The sequence below is a fragment of the Candida theae genome (genome assembly GCF_024610275.1).
Source record: "Candida theae strain CBS 12239 chromosome Unknown scaffold69, whole genome shotgun sequence".
Lineage (NCBI taxonomy): Eukaryota > Fungi > Ascomycota > Pichiomycetes > Serinales > Debaryomycetaceae > Lodderomyces > Lodderomyces theae.
In genome coordinates this window covers 8,420-25,393 of record NW_026261469.1, presented here as the reverse complement: position 1 = coordinate 25,393, position 16,974 = coordinate 8,420, and the positions used below count along the sequence as shown (strand labels likewise).

General features: G+C 41.7%; 4 protein-coding genes across 4 annotated transcripts; all 4 read right to left on the bottom strand. All coding sequences in view use genetic code 12, as the record gives it.

Annotated features, from left to right (window-relative positions):
* Positions 1-694: 694 nt before the first annotated feature.
* Positions 695-2,656, bottom strand: CDC45 (DNA replication initiation factor; the record flags this gene model as incomplete). The annotated part of the gene is made up of 1 exon (XM_051753699.1): positions 695-2,656. One exon carries the CDS (start codon positions 2,654-2,656, stop codon positions 695-697), a length of 1,962 nt encoding a protein of 653 aa, XP_051607300.1.
* A 503-nt stretch (positions 2,657-3,159) lies between these two features.
* Positions 3,160-5,919, bottom strand: KGF57_004212 (uncharacterized protein; the record flags this gene model as incomplete). The annotated part of the gene is made up of 1 exon (XM_051753698.1): positions 3,160-5,919. One exon carries the CDS (start codon positions 5,917-5,919, stop codon positions 3,160-3,162), a length of 2,760 nt encoding a protein of 919 aa, XP_051607299.1.
* Positions 5,920-8,578: 2,659 nt separating this feature from the next.
* EFG1 (KilA-N domain-containing central transcriptional regulator EFG1) lies at positions 8,579-10,021 on the bottom strand (the record flags this gene model as incomplete). Its single annotated transcript, XM_051753697.1, has 1 exon — positions 8,579-10,021. One exon carries the CDS (start codon positions 10,019-10,021, stop codon positions 8,579-8,581), a length of 1,443 nt encoding a protein of 480 aa, XP_051607298.1.
* A 5,205-nt stretch (positions 10,022-15,226) lies between these two features.
* KGF57_004210 (uncharacterized protein) lies at positions 15,227-16,666 on the bottom strand (the record flags this gene model as incomplete). The annotated part of the gene is made up of 1 exon (XM_051753696.1): positions 15,227-16,666. One exon carries the CDS (start codon positions 16,664-16,666, stop codon positions 15,227-15,229), a length of 1,440 nt encoding a protein of 479 aa, XP_051607297.1.
* Positions 16,667-16,974: the final 308 nt, after the last annotated feature.

Genomic DNA, 16,974 nt, shown 5'->3' with positions numbered 1-16,974 from the left:
AACTTGTGTGAGCTGGCCCTTGTCTCTCCTTTCCTCACGTTGTATTGTTTGTGAGGGAAATCTCGCAAAATCCCCCAATCCCCCAAATTTAAGGTGGGGAAGAGTGGGGGAGCGTGGGGGAATGGCTTACAAACCAAAATTTAGACCCCAACCCTCAACACAGTCTGGGGTAAACGCAGCCACCGCGATAAGGAAGAGAGCTTTTACTATGATTCTCTATGCTCTTTTGATATGATCTTGTGTGTGTGTGTATACAGCTCATGGTATTTTGCAAGAAAGACTTGGTCCGAAGTCACGAGAGTTTTTCCGAAAACAATAAGCTTAATTACGTGGTCAACTTTGCGAGAGATTTTCTTTTTTTTCTTTTTTTTAACCACCGGCATATAAAAACAGCAACCTAAATCGAAAGAGCTTCCCTGATCGGTTCAATTATTGGGCTATTTGAGTCGAATATGTGGGGTAAATTCCATCCTTTCCGTAAGCATTTTGTGTCTAATGACACCTCTCTAAATTTACCGCAGAAAGCCAATCGGCTGTTTCGCCAATCTACTCAACACCTCTGACTGACAAGATCTGCAGTCCGGTGTGGGGGACACCATAATACAGTGCAACAAGTTTTTTGGGGGATCTAGAGAAAACACGTGATAAGTATCTCTTTTTACGACTTTGATGATTACTATACACTGACAACTCTCTATATGAGCCCACTCAATGTAAGTTTCTCCAAAAACGGTGCCAAATCGTCCTTTCTTATTTCAATTATTGAACTATCAAAGCTGTCGACACGCACTTTGGCTCCTGACGTGCTTGACAACTGTTGGAACGCGACACTGAATGTGTTCAAATGTGTTGTCATTGACTCTGCTGTGATTTTGTTGTTACTTTGCTCTTGCAACAACTTTGCCTTTTCAGAGTTGCTCATTCCTCGTGGGTATCTTGGTGCAAGACCAATAACAAGATAAGTGTCGCTGGTTACATCCAAACTCGCAACAACCAACGGTTTCAAAGAGTGATTCCCATTGATGAAATCCAATTCGGCCAAGTTTTCAATCAACCATGTTCCCAATTTCGACAACATTAGCGGGTTAATGAATATCTCCAAATCAGGAACCGCCCCGTCATTCAACACGCATAACCGATAAAGCTTCAAGTTTTTGATCATCTTACGCTCGAGTAAGGACATCCCAGTTCGAAAAGTTATTTGTTGTAGTTGCTTGGCATATTCTAGACCTCGAAAGAGGAGTTCACTTCCTTTTAATTTGGCAAATGGTGACGATGATTGATTAGCACTCGTCTTCAAAGATTTTGTCACATTGAGTGCATCCCATGAAGACCAGAAATTGTTCACCCACGAACTCTCTTTCCTCTCCATTCTTTTTCTTATCTTGTCTTTTTCATTGTCAAGAGTCTTGTTATCCTCTTCATTCAACTTTGCTGACTCTTGGATAAACTTTTCATCCAATTCGAGTAGTGCACTCAACGCCTCAACACACTCCATCGCGGAAAGCAGACCAGTGTAGCCATAGGTCTTGATGAATCCTTCCCGCACTATACCTTCAAGCCCGTAAATCGGCAAGTAGCGACGAAATATGATCGGCAATTGTCGCTTGACTTTTGTATCCATGTACAACCATTTTTGTTGTGCAACCGCAAGAGACACCCCCATCTTGGCAAATAGCTTGTGAAGTCTCTTTTTCCCTTCATCAGTCCACAAGTTCAATTTCGAATTTACATGACTTGAGTAAAAGAATGAGTCGTAGAGAGTCCAGTGCCGTAGTAGAAACAACTGATAGTCTCGCTCAACCCGTAATATTGTCTGGTCAGCTTTCTTTTTGGTATTCTCATGCTCTGGGTTCAATCGCATCACCTCCTCTTTGAGGAGTGGTTGTAGTTTATCGTAAATCTCAGGGTAATGACTATCCAAGGACGAGATTCCAATGATTGCAATCCACAAACTCTCCAAGTTGGTCTCACCTATTGCTGTAAGAAGGGCATAAACGGTGATGGTGTTGGCCGTGCTTATTGTCGAACCTTGATTGTAGTATGATTGCAACCTGTCTTCGTTAACTGATTTCTTTTGCTTCTTTTGATTCTTGAGTTGTCGAGAGTGACGTTCTTGAAGCTTCCTTTTGCGAGTGGCTGTCTCTTCCGAATCCAGAGAGTTGATTACCAATTCACTCTCTGATGGAATATCCACATCTGTTTCTTCGTCAATCTCTTCATCGCTACTGGAATCGGACCCAGATTCTGACTCATTCTCATCCTCCAAGATCAAAATTTCATAAGCCTTCTTCTCCTCCAGCAATGCGCCATCAATATATCCATCGTCAAAACACACCACAACTTCCGACCCAAATAGGTTGTCCAAGTTCCACGGTCTGTGTCCGTCAATAACATATATTTTCCGTTTAAACTGGTTCTGTTTCACATCATTCAAGTCTTGTTCATCTTCTGGCTGCTCAGCAGTAGCATCCAACAACTCCTCGGGGTTGACTTCCAAGAAATTTTCGATATCCAACATTGCTCCACATCCAATCAATACGACATTGCTCACTTCGTCATCTAGCCTATCGTAATGTAGTTTAAGGTCCTTGTATCCAACCACTGGAAGAAGCTGATACTGAATCAATTCCTTTTTTAGTAGCAAGCTAAACATCTTGGCAGCGCATAGTGAATCAACGTCCAAACAAGATACGAAAATGACTAGCTTACATGTTGAATGGGATAGTGACGTCCGTTTCAAATCTCGATACGTTGCAAAGTATTGATTGGGTGTTATGTACATCAGGAGGGTAGTGTTGTGTCAACGTATCAACAGGACTGCCTCTTGTAGTATGCTCTGTTGCTTGAATGAGGGTATCTGTTGTAAAGTTGTGTTTTGTTTTGTTGATATCTCTCAACCACGAAAAGAAAAAAAAAAAAAAAAAAAAAGATTCTTTTCCTTGACGCGTCTGTGTCTCCATTATCAACAGAGCAACAGAGCAATAGGCAAGTACAACACAAAACGTTCCTAAGCACCAATCACAAACTGGCAAACATTGCTCCAACAAACACGCAAAGAGATTGAGATTCTAGCACTAGGTTAATAGAGTCTTCGCTTTGGTGTTGCTACATGAGATTCACACTTCAAGAGTTGCTTCTTACTACACACTTTACAGATCATGGCCATTGGTTTGGTCTCAATCCAAAGTAACCGTCTGGGGCATTAGCCGCATCCAATCGTCCTTGGCCTCCCATTCCTTCGATGCCGTTCCACATCACAGTATTTCCCCACCAATTCAACGACCTATCGTTGTACTGCACCGCAAAGAATATAATGATGGCACTAAATGCAACCCCGGCATCCATGGCTCCCGACAAGACAAAATTGTACTTTTGCCACCATGCCAAGTACCTACTTTTCAAATACCACATGAATGCAATCGACATGTATAGTCCACCGGTGTAGAAGGACAAGTTGTATGGAGCATAGAAGATGAATCCACCAACCATCAATGTTGGTTGAAAGTACTTGGTATACTTTTTAGGACCATACTTTTTGAATGCAATGCAAGGCAATGCCAACACAAACCCAATCAAGAAGCACCACTGCAACATGGGGTACAACCCACTAAACACCTTCTTGGGACCAATGACACCCCACAAGATGGAGGCGTTATAAAACACTGTGGCACCGGGGCATGTAAACTTTTGTGTGTTGTTGGGGGCACAGTAGTTGGCAATGTTGTCGATTTGGAAATTGAGCACGGCCAAACCAAGGAAAGAAGAAATCAAAATGGAAAACATTTGCGTTCTGAAAACGGCTCTTGGTGGTATTTTGAGATAGTGACCCATTTTTTGGTCGGAAATGTAATTTTGTGCTTGACCATTGATGTTGTAACCAAATGCTTTAATAAACATCAAAGCCAACCCATTACCTGGTAACGCAAACCCCACAATCAATTGCACCAACACATTCAACCCAAATGAGAAACCAGTAGTGGAGTAGATTGCCGTTAATGGGATAAGGAAAACAAAGTTGATACCAACAGCAAAGAAGATACCCCACACAGGTGTTTGTGCTGGATAGATTTGAACACAAATGATTGCCAATACAATCGAAATTACCAACACAATAGCAAATACCCAGTCGGGAACCTCCTTGTACTTTTTCATCATGACAGTGTGTGGATCATTGAAACCTTCGTACACGGAGCCTCTGAAGTTTTTGAATCCACGAGTTAAGCCCTTCATTGCTGACCAGATTGGCTTCCTGTTCATAAACACTTCATACACTATTGAAAATGGGTAGATTGCAATGAAAGCACCATAGACAACCAAATTGGCTGCCGAGTAGTATGGAGGTCCAACTTCATTGTATTTTGTTTGATCAAACAAGGTATCGTCATTGACAATGTTTTCCACTGAGTAGATGGATCCAAAACGGTCCCACAAGGATGCCGAGTTGATTGGAATGTATCCTGTCCACTTGTAGTTGGTGAACCATAACGCTGCGATAACCACGAATCCAAACAAGGTACCAATGTATTGGTTAACCTGGGCATAAAAGGGGTATATCAAACATCCATTAAAGTTCAATATGTTCCAGTCAAATGTTGGCCACGGGTTGAGACCCAAACCAGAGGCAGTTCCTGTAATGGCAACCAATGTGGTGTTGGTTGGTGCGATCCAAGTTGGCCAGTTGAAGTAAGACAAGGCATTGAAAAAATAGGTTGGGATCCAGTTGTAGCAAAATGAGAATGCAAATACCAAAAAGAACCATCTGTAACGTGATAAGGTCCATCCATGAATGTTTTCCTTAGTTTCGGCTTGCACCAACGCTTTGTTCAAGGCAATGGTGGGTAAAATTGTTGGCCAGATTGCTTTGTGGGGGTAGATTGCGAATCTTCTCAAAAGTCCTGCAAAACCAATACCAAGGTAGTTTGTGGCCATGGTGAGCAACACTTGGTACCCAAAATCAACCCATTGGTTGTTATAGAACCGTTCAACTTTTTGCGCGTGGAGGTTGTAACTAACGTACGAAAACCCAGCGGACACACTGTAAAAGATTGTTGTCAACATTTGCTCCTTGTGGTTCCATGGGCCGGGGTTTAGAGCAATGTGCCATTTTGCAAGCTTGATGCTCTTTTTGGGAAAGGTTCTTTCGAGGATTTTACCTGAAGGATACAAAAACAATTGAACAACAGTTGATGACAAGCTGATGGAAGGTTGTCTTTCAGCAAAAAATTGGTTGATAAAGGTTCCGATACAGGTCCAGATGATACCAAGCAAGTACACACGAAACGTTTCACAAGGGATGGAGGAGTCATCAAAGGGGTCAGTAACTGCTCTAACTTCTGGGTAAGGTGAATAGTATGCAATCAAAGCTGCTTCCAATCTAATTTGAAGGTTGAAGTCGACAATCTTAAAGCAATCAAAGTCTTGGTCCTCTTCATCCAGTTGTCCAACGCTGGTGGCTTCGGAAACTTTTTGCTTTTCCGCCCACTTTTCCTTGTCACTTTGCGTCTTGTTTATCGAAGTGGTGGAGCTTGATGAACCTTCCTCACTGACGTGTTCTTCGCTTGGTTTAGCCAATTCTTCCCAAAAATCAAACTCGGAGGTGGGGATATTGACGTCTTCGTCATGATCAACGATTGCCTCTTTTACAATCTTGATTGATTGCTCCACTGTCATGCCAGCAATTTTCTCAATCATGAACACAGCAACAGGTGGCAAGTGTCCAAGATCAACAATTGTGTGTAAATTCATTCTTTTCAAGATCAACCGCTTTTGGAACTCGGTGAAAGAAGTGCCGACATCGCCAACTGAGATGGCTTGGGATTGGATAGCTTGTAAATCAATTTCGTGATCTGCTGTGTCAAGCACATGGTTGACTGACCGGATGGATGAGATTGCCCTTACTTGCCCCTTTTCTGACATTGTTGATGGAGCGGTGTTGTTTAAAGAGGAAGAATACTTTCATTGGAAGAAGTGTTCATATCTCTTTATATAGGACTACTCCCTAGTAACATCATGATTTGAATATTTGTGGAAGATAAGCCGTGTACCAAGAATTTCTCTTTAAATATTTCATTGTCCAACACTGATAACAGTTGTAATATCACGCCCTGTACACCTTCTGTGGCTCCAATAGATAACAACGTCATGATAAAGTTCTGGGTTTCTTTGAATTATCTTGGCGAAACTGTTCTCGTAGATATATTTCATGAAGAGGGAGCGGGGCCATTGTCTGGCACTCCATGGTTGTTCATCTAGCGTCTTACCGGAGACGGGTGGCTACTGCTGTTACTCTGAAACGATGTAACAGTATCATGTTATATTGAAATATAATATTTGGTATTAAATAATTCTACTTCTTGGCAAAAATTCCAAAAGGGGATAATCTTCCCTCTAGTGAGGCATCAGCTAGGGTACTTTGTTATCTCCCTATTGTAGTGCCGTACGTTGTGGCTCCGCTGGAGTTTCTTGTGCTTTGAAGGCTGATTCCATCTTAGTTGATGTTTCACACTGTTTGAGTTTGCTAGTAAGGACAGAGAAAAACTCAACGTCAGCTCGCAATTCATTCTAACAATAGCAAGAAGTTCAAGTAATTTCAGCAATGTATATTGTGCCTCTACAACCCCCTCCAACACGCTCATTACACGTTTTCCAGAGAATCCACGATTTTTGGTGCCGTGTATAAAGCCAAGTAAAAATTGTGTGAATTAGGCGCAAAATATTGAACAAATTGGAAGAAAAAAAAAAAAGTTTGTCTTGGAACAAGATTCGCTTATCATCTTGAAGCACAGTAGTGAGAGATAAGGAGTATTGGAATAGCATGTTCCTTGCCTGGAGAGAAGCCGTACGAAGAGGCGGATCATCAAGAAAAGTGGTGGAGGGGGGGGGGGAAGGTTCTGCAACATTTTCGTTATCTCTTGAAACAATTTCTGTGTGGGATTTGCAGCCTCTTGCTCAAAAGCTGAGGCCGCTCATTTTCTTATTTTGATACGCCATAGCTATGGTGCATGCAATACAATAGAGCAGGAGATGCTGCCACACTCTCAATATATTTCTCTACTCTACACTGGTACATCCACATTCTCTCTATGTTAACATCACCACGACTCTTGTTCTTTAAAAATTTGCCCATTGTACATTGCATAACAATTACAGGGCGGGGAAAACAAGAAGGAGAAAAAAATAAAAGGAAAACAAAAAAATATTTTGCGCTGGAGTTTTATCCGCAAGTTCGCTGACATCAACATAGTCACATAGACGAGGGAGATAGAGCAAATGTTTCCCTACCCTTGCATTTTATTTGTGTAGTTCCTTTGTTTTATTCATTATGTACGATGGTTTGTGCATGCCTTGAGCGAACGTTAGATATAGACGCCCTACTTAAAGAGCTGTCAAAATTAAAAAAAGCAGGTCAATGCAATGTACTGCAGAGCCGTTGCTCTGTCCCTGCCTTTACGCAATGCGAGTCTAATCTTAGATTTAGGACTACTCACAATGTATATTTTTCAGCGCTGGAAAGGAAACTACTTCCGAAAGGGTTTTCGGAACGGACGGTTTTCCTCGAGCACCATACTAAATAATACCCGCCGAGACATCCCTGCGGTGTTATATCCGCGCGTTGCTACTTTCACAAAAGAGACATACGTCTTGAACAAGGTGGAGCAAATGGACATCGTACGATGTTTGCTCCCGGTTCATAACCTCTTACATAAGCGCCTTACCATTCAGCAGCGTTGTATGCAGGGTTTCTCTTCGCTGTGCTTGGTATAGTTCCGGTTATGAACCGCCTTTGGTGCGCCCTCCACAAAAATAACAAAACAAATGAAACTTTCATTGCGAATGAGCATCACCATATTTTTTTCACCCGTGGTTACTAAGTGGACTTGTGCTACATAAAAAAAAAGGAAACGGGTATGCTTTTATGGATTAAGAAAATCAAGGGTAAAGCTCAATTGCTGCGTTTTGTCCTACTTGCTTCTCTAATTTGCTTGCTATTGTTTAGACTGTGCATATGTAGAATATACGCGCACAGAAAGCACAGAAAGATCAGTACCTCGGGTAATCCCGAACAACTGACTTTGTACACAGCCAACACAAAGATTTTCAAAAAAAAAAAAATCGTATGATTTTTGTATTTGCAAACAAAGATGGCGCTTGTCTGACATTCGTCTAGTTCTCATGAACAATAATCCAGTAAGTGGATAGAACAAAAGCGATTGGTTATTGAACAATCGATTAATAATGAAAGAGTCTAGGAAGCTTCGATTATGTAAGTGTTCAAGTGTATGCAGGTTATATGCATGTGCATGCACCGGGATTCAACGCAGAAAGATACGTGTCGCAGATTTGACAGAACTGTCAAAGTCAGGGCTTGACACGCTAGTCAATGTGTAGCAGCTAGTCGTTTCTCTCATAATGTTACAATTAAAAAAAAAAAAGCTATACATGCTTATATCTCCAAACTATGTATGGCATCAAATGTGTGTTATAAATATTAATTGCCCTTGGAGCGGCGCCTGTCATGCAAGGGTCTATTCTTTTAGCAGAGCTCACACCTCTATCCCACTTCTCTCTACCGTCTCTACTTTCCAACTTTAGGCAGTTGTTGCGCGTGTTGATGTGGTGATGCATGCACTCCCCCTACGCTACTAGCTGTCTGTTGTGGTGTGTGTTGTTGCGCCCCACCTGCGCCACTGCTTCCCGACCCAGCATTTCCAGTGGGTACTCCGCTAGCGGTAGCTGCCCCGGTGCTAGTTGGCGCGGGGTACGTTGATGATGCAGTGGTTCCGTAGTTGCTGTAAGATCCTTGTGATTGTTGGGGTGGAGGTTGTGGGTACTGGTATGGATAAGAAGATGAAGACGATGATGAAGCTCCACCTCCAACTGCTGCGCCTTGACCACTACCTGCGCCATAGTAACCACCTTGATGGTAGCTGTACTGCTGACCCTGATACGGGTCTTGTCCTTGTGCCGTTTGTTGTCCCTGTTGGCTTTGTTGCTGGTACGTGTATTGTTGTGGATATCCGGCGCTTGCTCCTCCATACCCTTGATAGTAACCACTTCCTGACCCTGCCAGTGACAGAACAGTGGCATTGGCATTGGCACTGGCATTGGCACTGACTTTGGCACTAGACTTCGACACTGAAGGACTTGATTTTGAACTGGTACTTGTAGCAGCTCCACCTGGATTGGTACTTGAACCACCGACATTTCCACTTGACGACGACGGAGTCACTCCCGTTTGTATTACTCGTTTTATATCCCTGACAAACAAAGGATACAACAAATCAACAATGTTTTCTCTTTGCGCCATGCTCAATGCTCGTTCAAATGGAATCCACACACCCTTTAAATGCATCGATCCAATCTTGACCACATGCCTCACCTTTTCCAGTTTCAAAATACCATCTCTTCTACCACGCGTCATTTGTGCCACGTTCAATAGCTTGGTTCCGTTTATCATGTTGTTGTCAGCCCTACGTACCACGCTGACGTTATTGGCATCAACTTGATAACATAGGGTCTTTTCATCCTCCCACATTGTTGTCGTCACTCTTGGTCTGATTCCCGGTGGCTGATATTGGCCAACTGTTGATGTTGATGCATGGTTGAGTGTGTCTTGTTGGGGCAATTGTCTCTGCGCACCTTGATGAGATGGTGTTGCGTGCTGAGGTTGCGATATGGACGAGGTTGTTGATGCAGATGCTCCACCGTAACTCCTATTTCCTCCATATTGCTGCTGAGAGCCTTGTGAGGGTGGGTAATATGGTTGAGCGTTTGCTGGGTACTGGTAGCGACTGTAGCTGTAGTCCAGTTGTTGAGGATTCTGTTGCTGGTTATACACGTAGTATCCATATGGCTGTTGTGCTTGCAGTGCTGGCGGTGGCTGTTGCAGTGGTTGTTGAGGCGTGCCAGATGCCCCTTCGGCGCTTGGCGATTGTTGTGAATAGTGTGGCGTGTTTGAACCTGGAGGAGCTCCCACTCCACTTTGTGGGACACCTGCGCTGCCGTAGTTTCCGTTCATTTGATATCTGTGTTGTATGGAATAGGTAGACATGAATTGTGGGTACAGGTAAGTTGGGGAATAAATTGAGATGTTACCTGTTACCACTTGCTGTTTGACTTGCTTTCTTGGTGATTCAAGCGTGAGAATAGCTCAATTGGTGATTGATATTAGATGAATGTACAAATGTGAGATCCTTGTATGGGGGAAAATTGTTATGTATCGTGATCTCCCTTGTTCCCTTGAAGATGGTTTGTTTTTGTTTTTTTTTCCTTTTTCCAAACCTCGAGTACCTTTTGAATATATGTAACTGTAGAAGTAACAAATATCACACGATGTAGCGTTTTTTAGGAAGCGGGCTCGAAATTTGATCTTGGGGGGGAAAGCTATTCTCTTTCAATTGATGACCCTTTTTTTTTGACTCTTGGAAAAAGAAAATAAATATAGTCAAAATAAAAATATGGGCTGATTCTAGTTTTTTTTTTCTTTTTTTTTCCTCCTTCGGCTAGATTTGACAATTCAGGTTTGTCAGGCTAAGAGGCGTACGCAACAAAAGCTAGTTATGTGAACAGTTGAAATATCGTAGACCAACAGTTTTGTTGCAACTGTATGAAAAGGGTCCTTGTTTTGCGTAAATGTGTCTCAGATTATGTGAGATTATGTACCGAAGAATGTACCTCTATGCAAGGGACTATGAGTTTTTTCTGGCGCGATATAATACTCGTCTCTTGCGACACTCAAAATAGATAATGAGTGGGGAAACAGCAACCTTGGTGAGGGATAATCGAGTTCTTCCAATGGTGTCGGATCAGATGCTTCTGCTTCCTGGAAATTCCAATTGCAGCTGTTTATAGTTTAGGCTAAACTCTGTTTATGCTTTGTTTACTTTTTCTTTTTCTTCGATAAGATTAGTTGAGCAAGAGCGTTAGGAAGAAAGGTGAGCCCTTTTTTTTGTTGTTGTTTTGGTGTAGGGAGATTGGAGACCGGTCTCCTGAGTGTCGAACAAGATTGGAAATTGACTCACTCTTATAGTGACATTCACCGAAACTGTTTGTCTCTACTTCTCACCAAATCTAGGCTTAGGGTGAGTAGTATAAGCAACCCTACTTAATTGTTTGTAAATTTGAATTACAAAAAGCAAAAGTGGAACTTAGCCCGTCATGCATTCTACACTATAACAGAAACAAAGGGAAGAAAAACAAAAAAAAAAAATCATAAAAAGAAGCTCGTGATCGACATATTTTTTGTATACAATTTGGGGAACACTAAAGTAGTTCTGTGCATGTATGATCTAAATTAGCAAAGAGAAAACAGAGAGATGCACAACATCGCCTATAGATTTTGATGAAAAGTCGTATTGTTTTCTGTTTCATAGAGATATGTACAATAAAGAATAAGCGCCCATACAGAATCTCTCCGTAAAATTGTGCAGTGTTTTCAAATTCAGCAATCTGGGGGGGGGAGCAGAAGCACTTGCGTTAAAATATTACAAGTTGTTAATTTCAACATCTTCACCCCCCTCTTCATTCTTCAAGGCTGTTCCATACGGACTCTGCTCTCTCTTTGTATGCAGGACACTTACAAAAGTTGTAGTTTTGTGTTTGTGCCTCATCAGCAACAAAATTTTCTTGTTTTTCTTCATTGCGCTAACAAACAGAATAATTGGCCATCAGCAGAAATTTGAGGGATGTTGAGCTACATTGTGGTCATGCATGAACTAAATTCGAACGAGATTGAGTTTTAAGAAGGACTTAGTAAAACGCTTACACGGAAGTAGTTTCGGTCTCGGAAAGTGGTGTCATGAGAACTATTGTTGTTTGCGAGGATACACATCCTGCTCAGTTCCCAGTGTTCTCTGCAGCCGCCTCAATTTTACGTATCTCGAAAGTATGAATAAAACACTCTTGCAGATCGCGTATGCCCAGAGTCTCAAAAATCACACCGACAACAGTGTACAAATCTAGCGATCTGCAGCATCACATGTACCCGGTACAACTGCTCGCGCATCCAGTGATTTACCCAATTACTCGCACAACCGGTTCGGCTTCTCCAGTGTCCTTGTCGTCTCGTCTGCTGGCATATTCCATCGCATCTGTGTACACTTTCTTTGCGTTTACCTCTTGTGAAGGCTTTTTGTCGATTACTGCACGACTTTTACTCAATTGGTACTACTTTACAACCAACAGATGTACCGCGGGCAAATTTTAGATACAGAAGCTAAAGCTGCAATGCAGAGAATTTTACCCAACACAAATTGTAAAACAACAATCAAAAGATTTTGTGTCGATTAATTATTGGGACTTTTTTGCTTCCGCACAAAACGCCTAAAAATAACATTGAGAAAGTCTGTTTGAATGAGCGTACACGACCACGCTATTATTTGTACATTACACAAAAACGGATATACCTACCGGTAACAGGCATGATCAACTGACGTAGCCCACTTTGTTCCTATGCTCATGTACAGAACAACAATTCAAACGCCAAACGCAAATTTGGCATACAAATAGTAATGTACATCAAGCCACTGCAGCAAGGATGAGCCGAGGAATTCAAAATTCCGCTTGACGTTCCAAAGCACATGCAAATCTCTGTCGTGGGTTTCTTCGTTTTTGTATGTTTCATTTGAGCTGTGACTTCATAATGAAGTCGTTTCACGAGGGGCTCAGCAGAGCGAGGTTTCTGCTTGAGGTGTGAACCTGTCTAATAAAAGAGTCTGAATCACATGATGCTGATTCTGTAACCCATCCCCTTCAAAATCTAAACTTTTTTTAGACCATCTTTTTCTTTTTTTTGTCAACCTAAAGCATTGCTCCTACGGCAAAATCCGCCAGCATTGAGAATGGTATTGTGACGAGATGAAATGTCCTCTTCTCCCTCTTTGCCTTGTGTCTTTTTTTTTAATACCGCACATGAGCTGCAAGTATCCACGGAATTTGGGAAAATAATAGAGACAAAACAAGTACAAGCATTTTTTTTTTAACCGCAGCGCAGCTGCAGCATCGCTACAAGGAGCTTTGGGTTGACTTCTCCAGCTTTTTATGTTCTGCCTCTTGCGTTCTCGGGTAAATATGGTAACATTGGCATCTTAGTAGCCGTGATTGGTGTCTGTGTATAGAAATGTACAATAGGGTGAAATTGCATGGCCTGATTTTTGTAACAATGAAACTCGTCTCTTAAAAACGGCTATTCTCACCTGCGCTTGTGCCATCTCTCTAAATTTGTGTCCAAGACCCGCGCATCTGCTGAAATGAACTCCTCGAACTAAACCCTCCTCTGCTCCTACGTACGTTGGGTTCTGTTCTGCTGGGTTCAAACGTACTAGAGCTCAAATTTTTATCCTACAAGATGACCGGCTAGAGCGGTGACACAGTTGCCTCTCGGATTTAACAAACTTCCGAAATATTAAGGTTTTATATCACTTTCCAATAAACTTTGCATTCTGTGCAAGGAAACTAAAAAAGTTTATTTAAAAATGGAGCGAAAATATTTATCCGCTGACACATACACAATAAACGGCTTCTTCAAACTGCTTCAAGTTAATGATAAAGTTCCGCATGGTTTATCATGGCGCTGCTGTTGTGAATTGTAGTGCTGCTTTGTTTCAAAATCTAGTTGCGAAACAAACGTAGTCTTGGCTATAATGTTACTATCGTGCGGCGGCACCACTAGTTACCCCAACCTAATCTCTAAATCCTTCACTTTAAGCAACGAGAAAGGCTCTAGTCCATATGATGCTTCACTTACACGGCACAGAGAAGAGAATAAAGCTGAAGGTGTAGTTAAGAAGTGCCGAAAAGTTGCAGTCTCGAGTCAATCAACTTAACACTTTGTTTGAAGAAAAGTCTCGAAGGGAGAATCATATTCCAAAGAGCTCATACGTTTGTAGATCCAGCTCGTTTACAGGATGTAAAGATTCAAGTGTAGTTATAAGATGAAAAAAATTTGCAAAAAGAAATGCGCAAACCCGGAATCGAACCGGGGGCCCAACGATGGCAACGTTGGATTTTACCACTAAACCATTTGCGCCTTTTTAATGGTTAGAAAAAACTTTCTACATACCTGTTCTTTAACGTTTTATCACGTTTCAGATTTTAAACCCTCATTCAATGAGTCAAAATATGCTCCAATTCTTCAAGGTTTGATTGATTTATTGGTTATTAGTGTAAGATATTACGTCTGGAGACCTCTTAGGGCTAAATTTTGTTGTTTATTTAATTATTTCTCATTTTCGATATTTTGGTAACATTATCGACCAAAGTTTTGGAAAAGCTGTGGCAACTGAGGCGATTATCAACCCAATCGGTGCCACTTTACCTGTTTAAAAGACTGACGATAATGTAGTCGAGTTGTTGAAGCTCACCTATTTAGTTGTAGACACATGTAATTGACTCAATGGAATGCGATTCAAAACAACCACCTGTGTCTCCGTCTCGCTCGCTCTTTTGTTGCGAAAGAATACTACGCATAGAAACGAGCCATCAAAGAGGTACGCCCTTGACAAGAAGTTGCGCTTTAGAGAGCAATCAACACGTCTGTCAATACTACATGTGTAGAAGGACTTCTCAATGTTTGTCTAGAAATGTTTGGTATGCACACACAAATCTTGTTCAAGTTATGAGTGTTATCGCATTGCAAATTTACCCCGAAATTCTACTTATTTAGCACTAGATAACGACACCCTGTTTTCGTCTGCACCACGTTTTCATCTCAGAAAACGAAAACGGATTGGATAAGAAGCAAAGCCGAAATCTGATCTTCTTGTTATAGATAGCGTATACTGATTTTATAAAGCCACAGATGCACTTCGATATGTGTGGTTGAGAAATCTGAAGTTACTAGTTATGGGGGGGCTACAAAGAAAGACAATACAAAGTCTTTGTGAATACCCGCGTCTCATACAAATCGGAAATATGCGGCACATTTCAGGACTTATACGACTTGCACTGCATTTCATGCCTTCAATTGTGACGTAGCTTGAAAAGTTAGAAAAATTGAGTGCATTGAGAGCAACAAAAAAAAAAAGGAGTTCCCTTCGACACGCTCAGGCGTATGACGCAATTCAAAAGAGAAGCAAAGTGGAAGAATCGAAAGTGGATAGTAATTTTATTGCGAGTGTATTCAATTTGTGTTGACATCCTTGTTCAATGATTTAACCAGAAAATGTACAACTTACCTAAATAATCTCAAGCCGATACTTTTTATCTATACTCAATAGACACTGACTCAATTTTTGAGCCCCTCTTTTGGCAGACTGATGAAGGCGCCATCCTTTTTGGTGTACTCATTTGTAACAAAATCAAACAAATATCTAGACACTAGAGGCTGTGTGTATGGGACCAAGTGACTGGCATTGTAGATGTTGATAAAAGTCAAATCTCTTTCTTGCAACACCCATCCTGCCTTTTCGTTGCTAACCACCCAGTCGGATTTGTTATCGGCATTGTCAAAGCCCGTTGCGCCATTCCAAGTTGTGTTGGACAAATATTTCAATACTCCATCCGAGTTGCAAATGATGTCGAGGTCTCCATTATACAAGACTATTGGGATTTGGGATACAATACCTGGTAAAAGCTCTTTGGCTGGGGGTGAGTTGGTGGCAGTAAAAGAGTGCTGAACATCTGTGCTGCACTCTGTGAAATTGACGGGTTTTTTGACGTTCAAGTCGTGCTGTATCTCTGAGCTATTAAGGTAAGGTGTAACGAGTTCAGTGACTGGGGGATATGACGACCCGCAAGATGGATAAGAATCACGTAATTGATAGTCGTAAACATTGACGCATTGCTGCTCCGTTGGCGCTGTGTCATTTTTTGTGGCTTCCAAAAGAATCGATAAGATGGACCGACATGAGAATGCGTAGTTTTCGTTTGGACTTGCTGCTTTGCCATCAACAACATCCTGACAAGCTTTTTGGGCATCGTTTATATCAGACCACTTGGGGTTGGAATCATCAATCAATAACTTCTCCTTAAACCAATCAACGTAGGATAAACTTTGCTCGTCTGGCGACACTAATCCATTTCCAATGAGCAATCCTTTTAACTTGTACTCTTCTTGTCCATCGGTCAAATTCTTGTTCCTCTTGAGTATCGCATCAGCAACGTATGGAATATATTGTCCACCATAAGATTCTCCGGCAATGTAGATATCATTTTCAAGGTCATCAGGAAACAATGCAAAATACTTTTCCAAGAACCTCATAAAGTATACTTGCACTTGGTACAAGTTGCGAATCAACTCACCTTCACTGTAACCAACCATTGGTGGTTGGTCAACGTAAACCATATCGGAAATTTTATGCCAAGAAGCTTCGTTGACAGTGATGCGTCTCTCCTCGTTCAACTTGAATGGCCCGTTTTCCGCAAAAACTGCTTCAAGCGATGAGCAGCCGGGCCCTCCTTGGAGCCAAAACGTTGTACGGTTTTTGTTTTCAGGAATTTTGTCGGAATCAATGATTTTCCAGAAGAAGTAGTCAGTGTTGTTTTCGGCAAAAAGCTCCAATTGACCGGCGTACTGGATGGGCTTTGCATAGTCAGATGGTAACTCATCCCAACCAGGTAATGGCGAGACTAGGTACTCCTTTGGATCGTTGGAGTCTCCTCTTCTGAACGGAATAGCTGTGACTAGCAAGGCGTATAATGGTAGAAGCAAGGTTGAATAAAGCATTTTGGGCGATGCAGTGGTCTAGGATGTAGAAAAAGCATGGGGTTGTCGAGCGTTTAAGTATTCGCTAGCATTGCGGGCCAACCCCGGTGTGGGCGAAAAATCAGCAAACGTCATCGTTGTGGTTGCCTATTGTTCCAACGTTGGTGAAAACAATGGAAAGTGAAATGTCAACAAATGACAAGAAAAAAAAAAAAGGAAAATACCAGAGAGAAAAAATTTTTGTCAACACTTTGTTCCTGAATGTTCACGATTGCACCCATTTGTGTTCCCCCAGACAATAAAAGGAATGTTTGTTTACCAACAGACCA